Raw genomic sequence first — 20,755 nt, forward strand, 5'->3', positions numbered from 1 at the left:
CAAAGCTACATGCTAGCTGTTAGTGAATCTGAGATTGTATTTATGTTACTGAACTAAAGATAGAGTACTAAATATTCCTATTGACATTCTATAATGCTTGCAATTAGAAAGAGATGAAACAACTTAGGGTAAACATAAGGATGTAGACAAAGGGCTAGAATGACAGTTCACAGAACTTTAAAAATAAAACGCTATTGTTCTTGTCTGCCTATATCTACTTCCTTCCCTTGGGTAAGAGGACCTCAATTTTCCTTGGGAACCACCCCTTTCCACATACTGTCTGGTACTGATGTCAGGTCTAAGGTGGGCAAGTGACCAGATAGGCAGGGCTTATGATTCCTGGCCACAGGGATCGGCCATAATGCAACTCAGAGTTTAGTGAATGTCATCCTGAAGCTTTTGCTATAATGACTAGGAAAGAGACAGTCTGTTTTGCTGAATTGAGTGTTGGGAAAATGGGAGCCTGGGCTGCTGGTAAGGACGGTGTCAGCGCAGAGGAAAAAAATCTCACCGGAGGAATGGGGATTTGGACATGAAATGTTTGGGTAATACAATATGCTTTCTATGTATCAGGTCTCATTCTAAGTATATTAATACAACAATGCTCTGAAAAAGACAACATTATACACATTACATAGTTGAGGAAACTGAGGCCCCTGATGTTAAGAAATGTGTACCAGCCTTAGCCAATTTGGCTCAGTGCATAGTGTCCGCCTTCCAGTGGTTCTCAACCTTCCTAATGCCACGACTCTTTAATACAGTTCCTCATATTGTGGTGACCCCCAACCATAAAATTATTTTTGTTGCTACTTCATAACTGTAATTTTGCTACTGTTATGAATCGTAATGTAAATATTTGATATGCTATATGTGTTTTTCCGATGGTCGTGACCCACAGGTTGAGAACCCCTGCAAGTTTAGCCTGAAGGATCCCAGGTTTGATTCTGGTCAAGGGCAAGTACCTTGGTTGCAGGCATCTCCCTGGCCTAAGCCCTGGCTAGGGCTCCTGCAGGAGGCAACCAATCAATGTGCTTCTCTCACATCCATGTTTCTCTCTGTCTTTCCCTCTCTTTTCCACTCTCCCTAAAAATAAATGGAAAAATATCCTCGGGTGAGGATTAAAATAAAATAAAATAGATAAAATATATGGTTTTTTGAAAGTTCCCCTTCTAAAATAAACAGATATATGACAATGAAATTATAAAAAATCTCTTATTGACTGCAAACTAATATTTACACTAACGAACAACAAACTATCTATTGAAGTGGATTTTTTGAAGGGGATCCTGGTAGACAAATTTTTCCTTTTTGGGGGTAATAATATGAAATTGACAATTAAGGCTACCTACTATTAGAATACTCATTTATGATGGAAAAAAATGATCCTTCTAGGTGCTGAGTATTAAAATCTAAACCTATAAAAGGACAGCAGGCAATAAAATGTTTCCATGTTAAAAAATTAATTTTCTTAGCCAAGTTTCAAATTAATTTAAAATACAAATAATCAGCCAAATTCTGCCCACGAGGTACATAAAACTGAAGCTTCCACCTAATGCTTTAAGAGGCACTCGTAAAAGCTACTACTCGCCCAAGTGCCCTTCGGAGTTTGCAGAGATCATGTGCTTTTCCCCATAGAAATGTTGGCAAAGGAGAGTCTATTCCTGCTCCATAAAAGAGACTGGTTAATGTTTAATATTCTTTAAATATCTTCAATTTCTTGTAAGGGTTTTAAATTTGCAATTTTCTAGATGCCTTCATTCAGAAAATATTTCTTCTCCAGTGCGATAGTCAGGGTTGACTGTAGAACTTACTACCCATTTTCCCTAGTTTTGCATTTGCCATGAAATTCAGTGATCAATGAGGTTTGCTTTTTTTTTTTTTTTTTTTTTTTTGCTGTAATAAGTAGGAAAGATACTTTGCAAATTCTCTTTTTCTGAGCTTGGGGTAGGGAAAATGGAAACCACTGCTTCACTGGCTGAAACACAAAAGAAGGCTGACCAGAGAAAATTGGGATTGATTGATTGATTGATTGATTATTTCTTTTTATGGTGGTTAAAAATATTTCTGAGGTTGACACTGAGTAAATAGTACATTCCTGCAATAATTGTTTTGTGATTGTTTATTATAAAAATGTAGTCTGATTATGGCTTATTCTTAGTATTCAACACTACTTTAGATTAAGGGCTTCATGATTAGAATTCCAATTATGTAAAATTTGTGTAACAACCTGAGTATAAAACCACATAATTCAAAGAAATTCCACTGAGTTAGAAATCGTGCTTCATGAATTTGTCTTCAGCTGTGCACGATGAAGCGATCAAACCCAATTAAGTACACATTTACCAGACCCAAAGGAGCGGAGTCCAGAAACAGTGAAAATCTTACACTGAAGTGGTTCCATCCAAGTAAGCTGTGTCATTTCCAGTCTGTCACACCACCACTCTTAAACTCTTCACTGTGCTTGTTAAAGGACAGGACCACTTAACACCACTCAGCTTCCTCTAATAAAGTGCAGACCATATTTTCAATAATTTCTTGGAAAACCCTTGAAACTGCCAAATAATGTGCTGACCACAATGAGACAAAATTTAATTATTTCCCATGTGGCTACCCACCAAAAATCTATGTACATGAAAACCAATTAAAATGAAGTTTAGTGTCAGAAAAATATATGTGAAAGGTGTACTTGGCAAAGGCAAATACTCTATGATTGATTTCATTTCTATTTGAAATCTAAAGAGCAAAGTAGATGAATGGAAAAAATAGAAACAGACTCTTAGCTACAAAGGTCAGATTGATGGTTGCCAGAGGGGAGGAGACTTGCGGGGGGTGGGGGCTGGGGAGTGCTGGGTGAAAATGGTGAAAAGGATTAAGAAGTACAAATGGGTAGTTATAAAATAGTCATAGGAATGTGAAGTACAGCACAGTAAATATAGTCACTAAGATTGTAATAAATGTATTATTATTTATTCTAGTACCCAGGTGGGTACTAGAAATAGCAGGGGGAACACTCTGTACAGTATATGATTTTCTAACCACTATGCTGTTCACCTGAAACTAATACAAAATAGTATTGAATGTAAACTGTAATTGAAAAAAAATTTAAATTTAATAAAAAAATAAACAAACTCTACAGATTAAAAAAATAATGAAAGTGGGAGCATGGACTCTTCTAGATGGATTTGCAAAGATCTACATAATGCTAGCTATATGTGGCTTTTCTAAGGCATCTGTCTCACATTTTGCCCAGCAGTCCTATGTCTCTTTTAAGCTTTGTAAATGACCATAAAACTTTAGAAAGGTAGAATACTGTCCTAATTCTCTTTTCTGAGAAGTATTAAATTGCTTCCTAAGAAAGATGGACAAAAGCTACAAGTCAAGGGAGTAAGTGACATGAACTCCAGAGACTTCCAACTTGCTACCATCTTCTATGCTTTGACTTGCCTGTGAGTACTCAATCTCCTATTTCAGTTTACGTTGGGGCCGCAAAGAACTGTCAAGTAGGAGTAAAAGGGGCCATGCCATGGCCTAGATCAGGGGTGGGCAACCTTTTTGTGAGTGTGTGCCAAAACCAGCAAAATCTCTGATTCAAAATTCTTCTGTGTGCCAACCCTAATTTTTTGAGAACATGTTACGCCTACTTGATATCTCTTAAGGTGTACGTATGTGAAGAATCTTGAAGAAATAATAAAATTCATTTGAGCGACAAAAACACAGTATATGATGATGAAAAATACATTTATTTTTTAATGTATACATGTACACTGATAGTCCGGCAGAAAATTTTATGACTCCGTTTGATATTATCAGTGGGACTTTTGCTGCTGCATCACTGATGACAGAGATTTTACATCAGGTTTATATTTTGTGACCTTCAGAGATATGCACGAGCTACTACTTTCATCTGTCAGGCTACTCCTATTACGAGACTTAACAAAATTCATCACTAGGAACAAAGATTCACAAGCGTATGTGGATGAAACCAAAACACTGGTCAGATCTAGGAAGGCAGGGAGAGTTAAGGCAGAGGCATAGAAATTAGGCATAGAGTTATGGCTCAGGCAGAGATTGCTCAGCCAACCCTACTATGTTTCTTCTCCTCTCTTGTCAATCCATGTCTATGGTCTTTAAGATAACTTGTTATGTAAAATTATTTATTTATCTAAGATGCACCTACACTGAATTTATCTGAAAAATAAAAAAGTCTATATTAAGAAAAAAATTGTAAATGGAAGATTATAAGAGAGGGTTTCGCATGCCAGCAAAAGTTACTGGCGTGCCATGTTTGGCACGCGTGCCAGGGGTTGCCCACGCCTGGCCTAGATCATTGCTACTCAAAATGTGGTCACAGAACCAGCAGCAATGACATCACCTGGGAGCTGATTAAAAATGTGGAACCTCAGACTCTGCCCCAGATGTCTGAAACACAATCTTCATATTCAGTCTCCACATAATATGTATGCCGGCCAAAGTGTTAGAGGTCCCTGCAGGCCAAAGTGTTAGAGGTCCCCAAACAATTTTTAAAGGACACTATAAGATATGGACGTGTGTGTGTGTGTGTGTGTGTGTGTGTGTGTGTGTTATTACCCCAACCTTGACTTTTCCAACATTGAACAAGGGCTAACCATAATTATAGCTCACACTTATTTTATTGAAGGTTAACTACATGCTTGCACTGAACGCATTACATAAATTACCTTATTTAATCTTAAAATTATGGCTTCTGAGATGGTACTAATTACATAGGGCCGTGATTTCAAAGTTGAGCCTGCAGTAGAAGCAACCAAAGGGCTCAGGCAGAGATTGCTCAACCAACCCTACTATGTTTCTGACTCAATAAATTTGGGGTAGACTTCCAATAATTGGGTTTTACTAAGTACACAGGTGATGCTGACTGGTACCACTAGTATAGAGGCCCCAATTCAACTACCTGGGCCCACACCTCAGATACAGGCTATTTGTTCTTCATACTCTCCATTTTTTTCTGGCAAGTTCTAGGGATTCTGTCTGTGCTCCTCTCATTCCCATAGCGGCCCCTGCTCACTTTCCTTTTATTTCTCAGGCCACCTGCGAAAGACAACACACTTTCTCCATCCTCCTCCTCCTTACTGGCCTTAAGTCTCAAACTTTTGGCTTTGATGTTATTAGTGCTAAGTACTACAGAGTAATGGGTAATCTCTGTGTGTAAGAAACATTCCAGAAATTTCACAGACCCTAAATTTATTCTTGTGCCTTTTATTCCAGGTGTATATGTGGAATTAAATTCTTATAAAATTCTTGGAGACCTTTAAGTTAAAATAACTCAGAGTCTCCTCAGAGAAAATACCCAATTGAAATTCACATCTCTGTAAAAAAAAAAAAAAGAGAGAGAGAGAGAGAGAGAGAGAGAGAGAGAGAGAGAGAGAGAGAGATTGTTGAAACGTTCACCTCATTTGCTTCTTTCAATAATTTTATTAAATAGGCAAGGTAAGTCAAATAATGCCACAAATAATTAGAAGGAACTGGAAACAAAGTAGTAATAGCATAATAGGTCTTAGTTTGGGAATATCCTTGTTTCAGAATACCATATTTCCATATTTTCCTACATGTGTACATATTATGTACTCACATACATACATAGTTTTTCTGCTTCATTTACACAAATATTTCTCAGTAGGAAAGAGTTGTATTTATACAAGATTTTACCTAAAGAAACCATGTATTAGATGCTTAGAATAACATCCCCAGAAATATGAAAATAGGCAAAAAGTTTTTCCTTAGTTCTTCAATAATTAATAGAATTCATGCTTACTTTTCTTCTCTCCTGGGTTTTGAATAGAAATTCTTTACACAGAAGACATATCAACCACACTGAGTATTAAGTAGGAGATAAATATTTTTAATTTCTTCCTTCGGGCCACTAACCCAATTAGTCTGTTAAGACATTAAATTACAGAAGGATGGAAAACTGGTTGTGACCTGACTTAACAAGCTACATGAACTCACACATTAGTTTTTTTAAGAAGCTGAGAATACCAGGAGGCAGCTAGAAATGCGGAATTAAAGAGTTACTTGGATGTACTATGGAATTTATTAGGAAGACCAATGTTATTGGAGAAATGAGAAAAATTCCACATAGGAATCAGACACTTTAAATTAACTCAAATGCTTGAAAGATGTGCTTTAAATGCACTTAAATTGTACTACATATGAAAAATGACCTATAGACATAGATACATAAAAAAAATCTCATGCTTTAATAAGAATGTATTTATAGTATAAAAGGTTAAGAAAAAAAATATATATATACATGTATTTAATAACCTAAGAGGAACATCCAGAATAACATTTAAATAAATATAACTAGTAGAGCAGCGGTTCTCAACCTGTGGGTCATGACCCCATTGGCGGTCGAATTACCCTTTCACAGGGGTCGCCTAAGACCATCCTGAATATCAGATATTTACATTACAATTCATAACAGTAGCAACATTACAGTTATGAAGTAGCAATGAAAATAATTTTATGGTTGGGTCACAACATGAGGAACTGTATTAAAAGGGCCAGAAGGTTGAGAACCACTGTTAACACATTGCGTACCGCATAGAAATCTCTAAGACATATACCAGGGACCGCATGTTTTGGGGCAAACTGCACGTTATTATTTAAATCATCATAATGCACTTTAGGTGTTGTTTTTCAATAATTATAACATTTTTATTTACAAAAACAATTAAACAAAGTTCCTAGTACTTTTTTAACATATGGTACTGGGTAAAACATTTTCCTCTATGAAGAGGGACCAAACAAAATTTACATAAGTATCTAGATTCGCTCCTTTTTCCATGGGCGTGAAAAACGAGAACACTCGTGAGCGGTCCTTAACAGGTGGCGCGTGAAACACGAGAAAACTCCTGAGCGGTAGGAAATGTATTAAGTAGAGGCTTTAGTTTACTTTCAGTTCTACTCATGCGAATATCTAGATCTACCTGATTATGTGTAACGTGAATCTGGTGTGGGTCCCTGTGGTAATGATTTGACTGAACATTAAGTCTCCTGGGAAAAAGGCTTAACCTATCTAATAAAGAGGGAATATGCTAATTGACCCTCACACTGTTGCAAAGATGGTGGCGCCCACAGCCAATAAGGAGGGAATATGCTAATTGACTGTCACACCCTCAAAGATGGAGGCTCCCACAGCCACAGATGGTGGTGCCCAGTCCCCCCACCCCTGCTGGGGTGGCAAGTGCGCAGCAAGGATGGCTCGGCCACTCCACGTGCCTGCTTCTGGAGTCCCCCAGTCCCCTCAGCCCCCCACCCACCCAGTGCCGCCGGCCCAAGGCGCAGGAAAGCCTTGAATGTCAGCTGCTCAGCCGCCCATGGCCGGCCCAAGGTGCAGGCAAGCCTCGGATGGTGGCTGCTCAGCCTCCCAGGTCCGCCTGAAGCTCAGGTAACCAGGCCGGCTGAGGCTTGCACTGCCAGCAGTGGCAGCAGCAGAGGTGTGATGGGGCATCGCCTTCCCCTGATTGTTGGGTCACCTCCTGCCCCTAAGGGCTCCCGGACAGTGAGAGAGGGCAAGCTGGGCTGAGGGACCCCCCCTTCCAGTGCATGAATTTTCATTCACTGGGCCTCTAGTCTTATCTATATATATAAGAGGCTAATATGCTAAGTGTCCAACTGTTTGACCAGTAGCTATGATGTGCACTGACAACTGGGGGCAGATGCTCAATGCACAGGCATGGAAACATGGAACAGGCTGATGAATCTCAGAGGGAAGGTGGAAGGGGGAGGGCAGTAAGAGATTAACCAAAGATATTATATGCATTCTAAAGGCCTGATGCATGGATTCTTGTACTGGTGGGGTCCCTTGGCCTGGCGTGTGGGGATTTAGACAAAATCTGACATCTCACAAGGGGTCCTGGATTGAGAGAGGGTGCAGGCCAAGCCGAGGGACCCCACCGATGCATGAATCCGTGCACCAGGCCTCTAGTAAGGGACTAAAAGTCAATCCTTCTGGGAGCACTAAAGACAAAGAATGAGTCTCAAGTGACATCTATTTGTATTGTGTATTCACTAACATAATTAAGCTATAGTTGTTTTTAATATACTTTGTCTTGTACTAGAATTAAAAGTGATTACCTAGCAGTGTTATGGTAACACACCTATTGCCAATGAGTTTCATACTTTCATATGATATACTGCTTCTAAATCAAACAAACACTAGGAAGAGAATGGCATGTGTATTTGCTTCCTATTGCTGTTATAAGAAATTACTGAAAACGTGGTGGCTTGAAACAAAATAAATTTACCTTGCAGTTCTGGAGGGCAAAAGCTGAAATGGGTCCTACAGGTAAAAATCAGGGTGTCATCAGGCGCCTTCCTTCTGGAGGCTCTAAGGGGAAAGTCCATTTCCTTGCCTTTCCAGCTTCTAAAAGCTACCTGTACTCGTTGAACCCTTCCTCCATCTTCAAAGTGCACCACTCCAACCTCCACTCTGTCATCACCTCTCCTTCTCTGACTCTGGCCTTCCTGCTTACCTCTTATAAGGGCCTTGTGATGACATTGGTCCTGCCCAGATAATACAGGATAATCGCCGCACCACAAACTCCACAACTTAAACACATCTGCAAAGGCCCTTTTGCATATGCATAGGTCTCAGGGATGAGGACCTCTTTAAGGCAATATTACCTCAATATCATTCTACATATACGAGTCCTTGTACTCTCTTCTGAACCCACTGGTCATACATACATACAACCAGGGATTTGGTGAAGCTTTGCAATGGATCACGAGAACCAATTGTGAGTGCTTCTCCCCTACTCTGTGTTCATGATGCCATGTTAGTAGCTAGAAACCAGCCATGGTGGAAAAGATGTATTGTTACAAATCATGGCTTTTATTTTATGGAGAGTGAGATGTTAAACATTCACTAACTTATAACTGCATACAACCATTTTTCTATTTCAAATAAAATTCTATTTTATAAAAATAAGAATAAAAATCTGGTAGCAGGAATTACACATTTTGGGACCCTTTCATTAGTCAGGTTGACAAGTGGGGTCCTTGACTTGTTGAGAAAATAAAATGTGCCTGACAGGATCATCATAATAAATTAATATTTATTAAGTACCCATAATATGTGTTAGGTTTTTTGACACTAATTTATTTACTCAAACTTCTGTACTCTTGGCTAAAATTAATAGTAGAGAGAAAATGTTCCAATGTTCATAAAATTATAATTTTTCTGTGTTAAAAAATGAAGTTTAAAATTAGAAAACTAAGAATAATTCTAAACCTCTTATTGTCCTGATAAAAAGTGATGGTAGCAATCACTGTTTGCTGTTTATTGAAATAAAATAAGAATGTTATCTTGTATTGTGACATTTTTCAGTTTGGCTCTCTTACATTTAATAATGGGTGAATTAAATGGAGGAAAAAGTAACAGTATTCAAAAGATACCCCAGGGTTACAATCAATTTATCAAGAATAGACTTTGGATTTTAGATAAGGAATAAAATGAAAAACGTTGGTGATCCCTTGCCCCAGTAACGTTCTCAGGCACAAAGACAACGTACAGGTAAGGACTCTAGTGTGTGACTAGTACAGGAAAAGACTAAAAGAGACATGACAGAATATGGGGCATCAACATATGCTAATAATAATGCACTGGGTATTTATCAGACTAACCATATATATCTACTTCTGAAAAAAAATAACAATTGAGGAAAACATGCAAAGATGTAACAAGAAAAATGAAAAACATATATATATATATATATATGTGTATATATATATATATATATATATATATATATATATATATATATATATATATATATACTAGGGGCCCGGTGCACGAAATTCGTGCACTGGGTGGTGGGGGGGAGTGTCCCTCAGCCCAGCCTGCCCCCTCTCACATACTGGGAGCCCTCAGGCGTTGACCCCCATCACCCTCCAATTGCAGGATCGGCTCCTTGCCCAGGCCTGATGCCTCCGCCAGAGGTGTCAGACTTGGACAGGAGACCCCTATTTCCCCCCAATCACTGGCTCTGGCCCCCGCCCAGGCCTGAGGCCTCTGGCCCAGGAATCATGCCTGAGCAGGGGACCCCCATCTCCCTCTGATCGCTTGCTCCACCCCCCGCCCAAGCCTGACGCCTCTGACCCAGGCTTCAGGCCTGGGCAAGGGGACCATCATATCCCCCCAATCCCCGGCTCAGCCCCCCGCCCAGGCCTGATGCCTCGGCCAGAGGAGTTGACCCTCATCACCCTCCGATCACCAATCACCGGATCGGCCCCTTGACCAGGCCTGAGGCCTCCAGCAGAGGTGTCAGGCCTGGGCAGGGGACCTCCAGCTCCCCGCGGTTGCAGGCTCCGCCCCTGCCCCTGCAGGATGCCTCTGGCTGAGGCGTCCGGCTCAGGCAGCGGGGACCCGCAGCTGCAGTGGCCCCGCGATCGTGGGCTCCGCTTTAGGCCCAGGCAAGGGACCCTAGCTCCCGGGACTGCCAGCTTCGACCGTGTCTAGCTCCCATCACTGGCTCCACCCCTACTTCCTGCTATCACTGGCCAGGGCGGCAAAGGCGCCTGATTCTCCCATCATGGCTGGGGGGCAGGGCAAAGATGGCCCCAGGGCCGCCTTTGCCCTGCCCCCCAGCTCTTAGCTCCCCCCTGGGTTTCCGATCACTGTCAATGGCAGGGGGCTTCTTCCTGCTTTCCCTTTCGCCTCCCTGCATTGTGCCTACATATGCAAATTAACCGCCATCTTGTTGGCAGTTAACTGCCAATCTTAGTTGGCAGTTAACTGCCAATCATAGTTGGCAGTTAATTTGCATATAGCCCTGATTAGCCAATGAAAAGGGTATCGTCGTACGCCAATTACCATTTTTCTCTTTTATTAGTGTAGATACACACACACACACACACACACACACACACACACACACATATACTAGTAGCCCAGTGCACGAAATTTGTGCACATTAAAAGGGAATTAATTAGCAGAGATATTTTAATATTGCTATTTGCCCTTTCTCTATAATAGAAGTGTGAGAGATGAAAGGAAATTAGTAAAATGTATATGAAAATAATATATAAATTTATTAATAAATAAACAGTAACAAAAGGATAAAACAACAGAGGCATGATATAAAAATGACAAAAACATGGTATGAAAACAACAAAAACATGATATAAAAACAAGAGTGATGCAAACAATGACTGATAAAGTGATTAAACTTATTCTAATACCTCCCTGTACACCACATTAAGAGTGAAAACACTTTCAGAGTGCTTGACTAATTTCCCTTGTGATGAAGTACTTAGAACTTTAACTGTAACATCACATGCTCTTGAAACTTGAGAGAAAGCAACATATAACTGACCATGTACAAACATGGGTTCAGGTAGAAATATGCCTACTTTGTCTAGAGTTTGTCCTTGTGATTTATTAATAGTCATCACAAATGCTGGCATCACAGGAAACCGTCGCCAAATCAATTTAAATGGGAGGCCAGTGTCAGATGGGGACAAATTAATTCTTGGAATCAGAACAACCTCTCCCTGTGCGGAGCCTGTTAATACTTCAGCTTTGATAATGTTAGGTCATAATCTTTTGATAATAAATCTGGTACCATTACAAAGACCCCATTTACTATTGATATTTCTCAATAGCATGATGATTGCACCCACTTTCCATTTTAATTTATGACATGGCATTCCCAAAGGAGTAATACTATTAAGAAATTCAATGGACAAATTTTCCTTTTCTGTATCATCTGTAGACTCAATGGAATCATCACTCAAATATATGTGAAAATCTCCATCAAGTCTATCCAAAATTTCTTCATTTAATTTTTGAACGTGCTCATTTTTTGGACAAAGAATTGCACGTTTAGATATATTTTTAATATTATCTATAGATATAGTATTTCCAAAGGTAGCTTTAATAATAGATCCATTACAAATCATTTCACAGGGGATTTCAATAATATCCATTCCTAAATGAAAACTGCTATCAAGTTTGCCATCTCCAAGTTTTACTAACCATCCACTATAAGCAGAATCCTCTGATTTCATATTTGTTGTAAGAGACAACTTTCTGAAACATCCCCAAACATTGCAGTACTTTAAACTCCTTTGTACTATGGCCAATCACATAGCATGCGGTACAATACTGAGACAGTCAAAAATCCCCTCCAAGAACTTTCCCACCAAATACAACATTCAGACTCATAATTTCTCTTAGTAATCTGTCTATGATGGTTATAGCATGACTGGATGCCATGGTGCATTCATCAATAATGAGAAGTTGGGGCTTTTTAATAGTTTTAGCAACTTCACTCTTTATATTGAGTCTAGAAATTGAAGTTTCATTTAATGGAATCGGTAATTTATATTGGGAATGAAAGGTGCTTCCACCGAGAAGTAAATTTGCAGCAATTCCTGTAGACGCTGTGGGTAAAACAGTACCACCACGACCTCTAATATAATGTATTAAAACTTTATACAGATATGCAGGTGAATAGGATTCCTAGCTGGCAGGCCCCTGACAGCAAGCTGGCCACCTGTTGATTTCGTGAGGAATGGGGCTCCCTCCTCCCTCCTGTCAGGGTCCGGGGTGCAGGTGAATGGGGTTCCTGGCTGGCAGGCCAGTGACAGCAAGCTATCCAACAGCAGATTCTGTGAGGAATGGGGCTGCCTCCTCCCTACTGTCAGGGTCTGGTTTGAAGGCCGGCCATACCCCCTGTTGGGCCAGACCCAGAGTTCTACCACACTGTGGCCTTCACCTCAGCAACCCAGGACTGGCTACTGTTGGGCACTCCTGGTGCTCCAAGGGTGGGTTCTTCCCTCATGCCTCGCAGGAAACAGCTTGGGGAGGGCGCAGCCCTTGGCAGGCAACCCAGGATTCAGTACTTCCACACTTCGAGGGCGGGTTCCTGCCTGAAACCTCACCCTCTGGGAAAGACCTGGGGGAGGGCACAGCCGTTTCCAGGATGACCCCTGCAGGACTGACTTCCTTCTGGTTGGTTGAGCTTCGGGAAGTGATGTTACACCCAGGATTTTTATGTAAGTAGATATTGCCAAGGAAGTAACTTGAGATAAAGTATACTAGTATACATCTAGACACTCTTTTATGATGAAGATGTAAAGTGTGCTAGTTGGAATGCCAAGCAAGAGAGCCACAGCAGATGCAAGCTGTGGAGTGCAAGACCCTCCACACCACAAAAGGATTAGCTGCACCTCAAATTACCTTCCATGCTCAGGAAGCTCTCACAACCCACAGAGCTAGATTTACAGGTAGATTTTGGTTTCATGATTCATAGCTCTATGAGAGTCCCTCACACAGGGGTGGGAAACTGACCCACAGGCAGTATAAGGCCCACAAAAGCATTTGGTCTGGCCCTTCCAAAGCATTAGGGGTAAGTTAATTAAATGTTTTACCAGATATAGCAGGCTAATTTTTAAGCTGACAATGCTGTGTGGCCCTCAAATGATATTATAAATATCCAATTGGCCTTTGGAAGAAAAAAGGTTCCCCACACCATACCCTAAAACATCACTGAAAATATAACAAGAAGAGAACACTTATGTCTCACATCTAACTAAAAACCAACATTAGTAACTTCATCAGAGTTTTCATCAAACTGTGAGCTCCACCTTGAAGGCTAGTTCAGATTAATCTTAGAGATACTCATTTGTTGGAAACCTAAGTGATAGAGCCCTTTTTTCTACCTCTGTGGGTTTCCTTATTTTTATTTATATTCAGTGTTTCACAGCATTTTTATTCCTCACTATTTTACTCTTCTCAGGTGTGTAGTTCTGTTATGGATTTATTTACTTCTGTTTTCAAATTTCTTGTGTCATAGCATTGCAATTTAGAAAACAAGGAGAGGAAATAGATGTATCTGGGCTGCTATTTAAATTTTTTCTTATCTCTTATTAAACAGAATTCATATTTTAAAGTCTAATAAAATAATCTTTATTAATAGATTCATAAAGCATACCTGGGGTGAAGCTATAGAAATTAGGAAGCTAATTTAAATAGGGTTGAACTCTAACTGCAAAATAACTTGTTTATAAAGGGGAAATGTATACATAAAAGAGTCCCACCTCTATTATCTACTAGCTCTGTTATCATGGGAAATAACGTTTAGGGGAAATATAAAAAGAACAGAACAAAAGCAAAAAAAAAAAAATACTTTCAAACCTAGAAAAGTAGAAAAGTGATTATTTTTCTAAGATTGAAAGGTAGAGAAACAGTAGGCCTGGAAGTGGTTGGTAACTGAAAGAGGCAAAAGGTGAGGGAACAAGAGGTAGTTGTTGACAACTGTGCTAAGCAGATGTGAAGTCCAGATGGACAATACAAGTATTCTGCCCTTTCAGCTTTATACTGCCAGTGCTGTAAGCTCCCAAATGCTATAATTCTTCAAACCTCTCCCAAACATACACAAGCAAATATACACAGAGAATCACAAATGGAAAGCTCTGATATCCCAAATAAATTCTATTCCCAAACTAAATGACATGTATTTAACTCACTCTTCTTTTTTTCTCTTAATGGTCATTTAATCTAATTTTTCATTGATAACAAGAGTCATGAAGAACTAGAGTTCACTTCTTGGGTGCAGCAGCTCACTGGGGTGGTCTTCAGACAGGGGTCAGGCTGGGTTAGCAGCCTCAGATTGTAAAACTTCAACATTATCCCATGAAAGAGGGGTTTATCAAGGATGTAACTTCGATTTTTTAAAAAATCTCTGTGTTGAAAAAGATAGCATCTTCCAATGGAATTAATATTAAGTCGAGGTGAAACAAATAGCTAGTGGCTAATAGTCTATTTTCTTTGAAATAATCAGTGTGTTTTCTCTTCAGGGAGAAAAATAATCAATAACCAAAGTCAGAAATCTACTTAAAATCTGAACATGGTAAAATTAGCATTTGTCACTTTCTCCTGTATATTTATCCTCCAATGATAAGAAAGAAACTTAGATCTCTCACACAAGAATAAAATGTCATTACATAATATTGGGCAATTTAATGGAAGCATTTTTTCATTGCCTCACCTTGGCTGAACCTTCTAAACGACATGGTCAGCAAGAGAGAAAGAGAGAAGTATGAACAAAACAATATTCCTTACTGCCACACTACAAATATGCCATAGACTAATTTGGATAAGATGTAATTAAGAAAGCAGTTATCATTATTAAATAAATTTGGAATTAATATGAATCCAAAAATGTACTGGCGACTTCTAATTAATCTATTGACATTCTAGCAAATCACAAATAGTCCTTGGAGATAAAAAAAGATGAGACAAATCTATATATAAATGAGTTTATATATAAAATCAAGTCTTGAGGTACCAGAAAATTCTATGAAGCTATTTTGTTTTTTATTAACTACCAATGTTACAGAAGGAAAATCTTGTAAACTGAAAATCTACTGATATTTTAAACCTCATCTGGGACAATCAATTAAAAGAGAAAAGAGAATAAATCACTGAGAGCTAGAAAGTGAAATCGTATTTAGCTTTTCTATTAAATAAAAGAAAATGTAATGCTAAGGAGATAGATAAGGGTAAAAATGTTTCAGATTAATGTGGTACAAAATAATGAGCACTGGAATAATGTTAGATAAAAATGAATTATTTGATAGCAGCTTCAGAATAAACATAGAAAACCAGGCTTACTAAAATAACTCAAATATGACAAAGACAGTGTGAATAAAATAAAGCCATTACAACAGGTCAACCCATTACTCAATCTCCAGCAAGCATTAACAACAGTTTATCCAAGGTGAGCACATGAAATTAGTTGGGCATAAAGGTTTTAAATCTCCTGAAAGTTGTACACTTAGTAGTAGGTATTCCAAAATGTTCTTCTGAATCAAAGAAACATATTTACTCCAATATTCACATTTCTATTTTTTGATAAAACCCCTTATAATACTTCCTTTTAAACCTCATTACAATGTTCAGGTTTTTTCATTATATAATGTATCACATACTTGAGAAGCAAAATGACCTACATCAGCACAATCTCAACATCTAGCCAGAAATGTTGCTCCATTATTAATTTCTTTAAAATATGCATCCATAAAAAGTAATGATATGAAAACAGTATTATGTTATAATGCATGCAATATTGTATGTATAATTTATTGCTTACTCATATTTATTTGCATAACTGGGATAATTGTAACAAAAGGTTTAGAGAGGTAAGTTACCTTTGTAGAATTCTTGGTGATTTTTATTTTATTTCTAAACATTTTGTGGACAGCCCAGATGAAACAGTATTATTTTTTATCATAAAAATAATTGTTATTTGCAAAACTTAAATTCCTCACAAATATAAAATCAAAGATTTTATCCAATAGAAAGTTAATAATCCATGTGGATTGAATTTGAATTTCTTTGGCTTATTGTTTTCATGAGAGAGTAAACTGTGGAATCTCTAGAATATGATATAATCTACATGTTTAAGCAACTTTCAATTATAGAATAGCCTTCTGCCCCTTCACGTCTGTATCGTACCTCATCTTTGAAAAGTATGCTAAATTAAAAATAAATATATTTCTGGAATAATAGGGAATGCATAGTGATAAATTACAAAATGGTCTATTTATATGACTCCATTCTGCACAAGATATTTACAACAAATGTGGTGAAGAGAATTTAAGAAATCAACAGCTTTGTTGCAATAATGTATGTTAAGTGCCTTTAAAAAATGACAAAGTCAGTAACTTTAGAAAATACCTGAATATATATAGACATAAATTTGTTGATACTTGAATGTCAGTTTACTAGAGAAATTAGTACCCTACTGATAATGGAGACATGGGCAAGTTTATAAACAAACAGAGTTATTTGGCAAAGTCTCTTAGTCCCTTAAATTCTTGGCTATCTTATTTATAAATAGAATAACACTTGCTTTGCAGAACTGTTCATTGTGGCTTCACAAATAATGTATATAAAATACCTGGAACAATAAATACTATTTAACTATTTGTTCCCTCTGCATTTCTTATGATAAAGCTTATGTAGAGACATCAAATGGAAAATACATAGGAGGGGAAATTGTTTTTTGCTTTTGCACAATAAAGCATATTCTGCTTATTACTTAAAAAGACTCAAAAAGTACTGATGGCATGTTTGGGGGATACCCAGGAGGTAGCCTGAGATGATTTTGTGCATTAGGAACCTATAGCAGTGATGCATGAGGAAAGCAGGACTGGGTAGAGGGTGAGGCTCGACTGTGATAGAACTGTCCCAGTGACATCAGTAGGGCTGTCTACCCACTTCTGAGGAAAGGAGCTGGGATGCTTTTCAGTATTCCCCCAGAGAGAGAGCAAATTCAGGAGAGGTAGCTCCCTTTGCCGGAGGGTGATGCCTGAGAAGGATCTCAACTCCCAACTCACAGGAGGGACCTTGAAGGCTTACATGAGCATGTGTTCCGTGTAATTTTACTCTGCAAAGAATGCAGCACTATCAAAAGTTAATTAGTACACATGATATATTTTTTCACTGTGATCTTCAGATGACCGTTTCCTCTAAGTGAAGTACATGAGAAATGCCACATTTTGCTCAGATATTCAGAAACCATCTATTAAATATGGGGATGTCTGTCTTGATTCTTATTCTTTGTAGTGTATATTAGGATATATGTCTAGACATATAATTATACAATGTTCTCCATGTATTCAATACAGAAATGATATGTTTTTTCATCCCACAATAATAAAAATTTGTTCCATGTTATTTGCATCCTTAAACAAACAAATTATAGACGAGGTTGGATAAATTCAAGTAAACATCTCCATTGTTCTATTCCTTTCTTGACACCACTCTATTTCCCAGCTGAAATCTAAATTGAGCTGGTGATTTTCTGAAGATGGAAGAAGTTCACAGTGGTCATTTTTGCAAGGTCACGTATTTAATGAGAAAAGTAAAACAACTTCCGTATATTTCTCTAAATAAACTAAAAACGATAATGTTCTTGATTAAGAATTTATAGGGTCCTCTATTCTTGAGAATTCCCATTTTTAGCTTGGTCTCCGTATAGTTAAAGGCATTATCATTAATGTGTATGGAAAGATTGGAATTGGGCTCCTTTCTTATTTTCAATAGGCCTGAAAAGGCACATTTTTGAGTGAGAACGTGAAGCTATGTAAAAGAAATAATACTAGTATGAAGTAGGTTGATTACCTATAATTAGATCTACTTGTAGTTAAAGGTGAGGGCTCTTCTAAAGTATAATTTCAGGCCAAACTAATATGACCTAAACCAACTCCTGGGTGTTTTTAATGATTTTACTAAAAAGTGCCATAGGGGAAAAAAATAATATGTGTACTCCTAAAATCGTCATATGTTTTAAAATAATAGTCTAAAAAAATTAGACAAACCATGAATTTTCACTAGCAAATTTAAACAATCTGTATGTATTAATAGATTCAATTTTATTAGTTAAAACACGACTTTAGAAGATATGTATTGCTTTAAAATCAACTTCAATCTTATCAACCAACTGAAGCCCCTAACATGCATATGGCAAGGAGAAAATTCTGAGATGTCCTAAATTAAATTATAGCAAGCCAGAAGGAAAAAGCAAAGTAGTTAATCAGTTAACAACAGCACGATAAGCCCAACACGAGGCTGCCTACATTCCTGTGTATACATTAAAACTTTGAATTCAGGATGGTATTTCTGCGATTATCTAAAGAGAATAGCCAGGTGCCATTGACCACCGACGCCTCTGCTTCTTGCTTACACATGCATGTTCCAGACTGTTGCCCAACACCAATCCACAGGAGCAAACTGCTCTTCTTGTGGACTCTGCCCCTATCCCAGAAGTAGCCCCACTTCACCTTCTCCCACCTCCTTATCTACAAACAGAAATATACTCAAAATGGATAAAAAGCTTAAAACGGGAAACCATAAAAATCCTAGAAGAAACCACAGGCAGCAATCTCTCATAGCAATATGTTTGTGGGTACATCTCCTAGGGCAAAGGAAACTAAGGAGAAAATAAACAGATTGGAATACATCAAAATAAAGAGCTTCTGCACAGCAAAAGCGACCAGCAACAACACAACAAGAGAGCCCACTGCCTGGGAGAACGTATTTGCCAATGACACGTCAGTTAAGGGGTTCATATCCAAAATATATAAGGAGTCCATACAACTTAACAAAAAGAAAACAACGATCCAATTAAAAAATGGGCAAAGGACCTAAATAGACACCTCTCCAAAGTGGACATACAGATGGTCAATGTAAATTCTTTCTAAACAACTTACATCTTTCTTCCCCAAACTGTTTCCATAAAAGAGCCCATCAACTCCAGTCCTGCAGACATGTGTCTTTTCCACATGGCCCTGCTATTGGAGGTTCAGACAGAAGGCCCTAGGGCGTGGTCCTTCTCTGGCGAGCATTTTTGGTTCAATAAACCCTTTCTCTCAGCAAAGTTTTCACACATCACAGTTTTTTGTTTAACACATTAAAAACACACAAACATTGTTTCCTATACAATGGAAAAAGATGCCCCTTTCCAAATAACCATGTTAAAGGCAAACAAACGTCAAGCAACTTTAATGCCAACTCTTTCAAATCATAACAAATGCCCCGGTGGTCCTGACCACACCCCCGTACAGTGAGGTATGCACAACAAACAAAATGTCTTCTTCTCCAAGATGCTGGGAGGCATTGTTTAACTTATAATACGCTGTGCTATAAACTTCCGTTAAATATTTTTTCCAGGTCTTAAAAATAGAAAGTAATCCGTTCTCTTACCTTCATATCTGCAGTGACACAAATCACTGTAGTTGGTGATGGAAAGTTGGGAAGACATGCTTTCAGAAAAACTTACCATTGTCCATTTTCAGTATCCCATTGCTGAGCTGCTTCAGTCTCTTTTGATGGGATTTGCCGTTATAGTGGATCTGAGCTTGAGCGGCCGAATTCAGCTGAATGTTACACACGTTGCACAAAGTGAAATTAGTATGTTTCTTTTCCCTTTCTGGTTTCTCTTCGAAGTCATCAGGTAAAAAGTCAGCCTCACTCTCTCCGTCTTGGGCACAAGTGAAATCTAAGGTTGCAGAGAAAGTTATGGATAAGCTGGTCAAGACTTCTGGATTCCATTATATAATTAAATTGAGTAGCAAATAAAGTGTCGAGACACTTAGGAATTAAAAATGTCCACGTTCTCCTATTTCAATAGGTTGCTTTGTACTATCAAAAGATGATTAACCTCTTTAATGAAACGCAAATGGCAAATATTTCACTTCATTTTTTCTATGTCAAATCATAATAATAGATTAGGCATTTAACTTTCCCTGTTTCATAGCTGAGGAAGCTAAGTTTAGAGTGGATAAATAACTTGCTTATGGTTGCAGAGTATAGTGGGGATAAACATTGTTTTATTCATCTCCAAATCCCAGTTCTTAATCATCTTGTTCTCTAGCATTTATTAATGTATTAGATATTCCCTTTTGATTGAACTAAATAAAATTATCTTATTTTTATAATACTTGCAATTAAGTAAAGTCACATATCTGAAGAGACCCATCCTAAATATGCAAAAAAATGCTAAAATGGTTTCAACATCTAAAATTTTATGTTTTATATCAGAAGCACAAAACAGGTTCTGAATATTCAAGATAGACTCATAATCAGGGTGAAAAAGAGTGTAACTGATCTATGAATTATATTTGCATATATTATTTTTAGATAAATACATGCTTTGTAAATTCAAATCTAAGAGAAAGGGGGCAATTAACATTTCTAGCACCT

General features: G+C 38.1%; 1 protein-coding gene across 2 annotated transcripts in view; it reads right to left on the minus strand.

Annotated features, from left to right (window-relative positions):
• The window catches only part of ZNF385D (zinc finger protein 385D), a 718,409-nt gene that overhangs the window by 563,082 nt on the left and 134,572 nt on the right, over positions 1-20,755 (minus strand). For both annotated transcript variants that reach the window (XM_059664070.1, XM_059664069.1), the window contains exon 2: positions 19,833-20,051. In XM_059664070.1, coding sequence (XP_059520053.1) covers positions 19,833-20,051 — 219 coding nt within the window. The remainder of the gene's footprint in view (positions 1-19,832; positions 20,052-20,755) is intronic.

Source organism: Myotis daubentonii, chromosome 14 (genome assembly GCF_963259705.1).
Source record: "Myotis daubentonii chromosome 14, mMyoDau2.1, whole genome shotgun sequence".
Lineage (NCBI taxonomy): Eukaryota > Metazoa > Chordata > Mammalia > Chiroptera > Vespertilionidae > Myotis > Myotis daubentonii.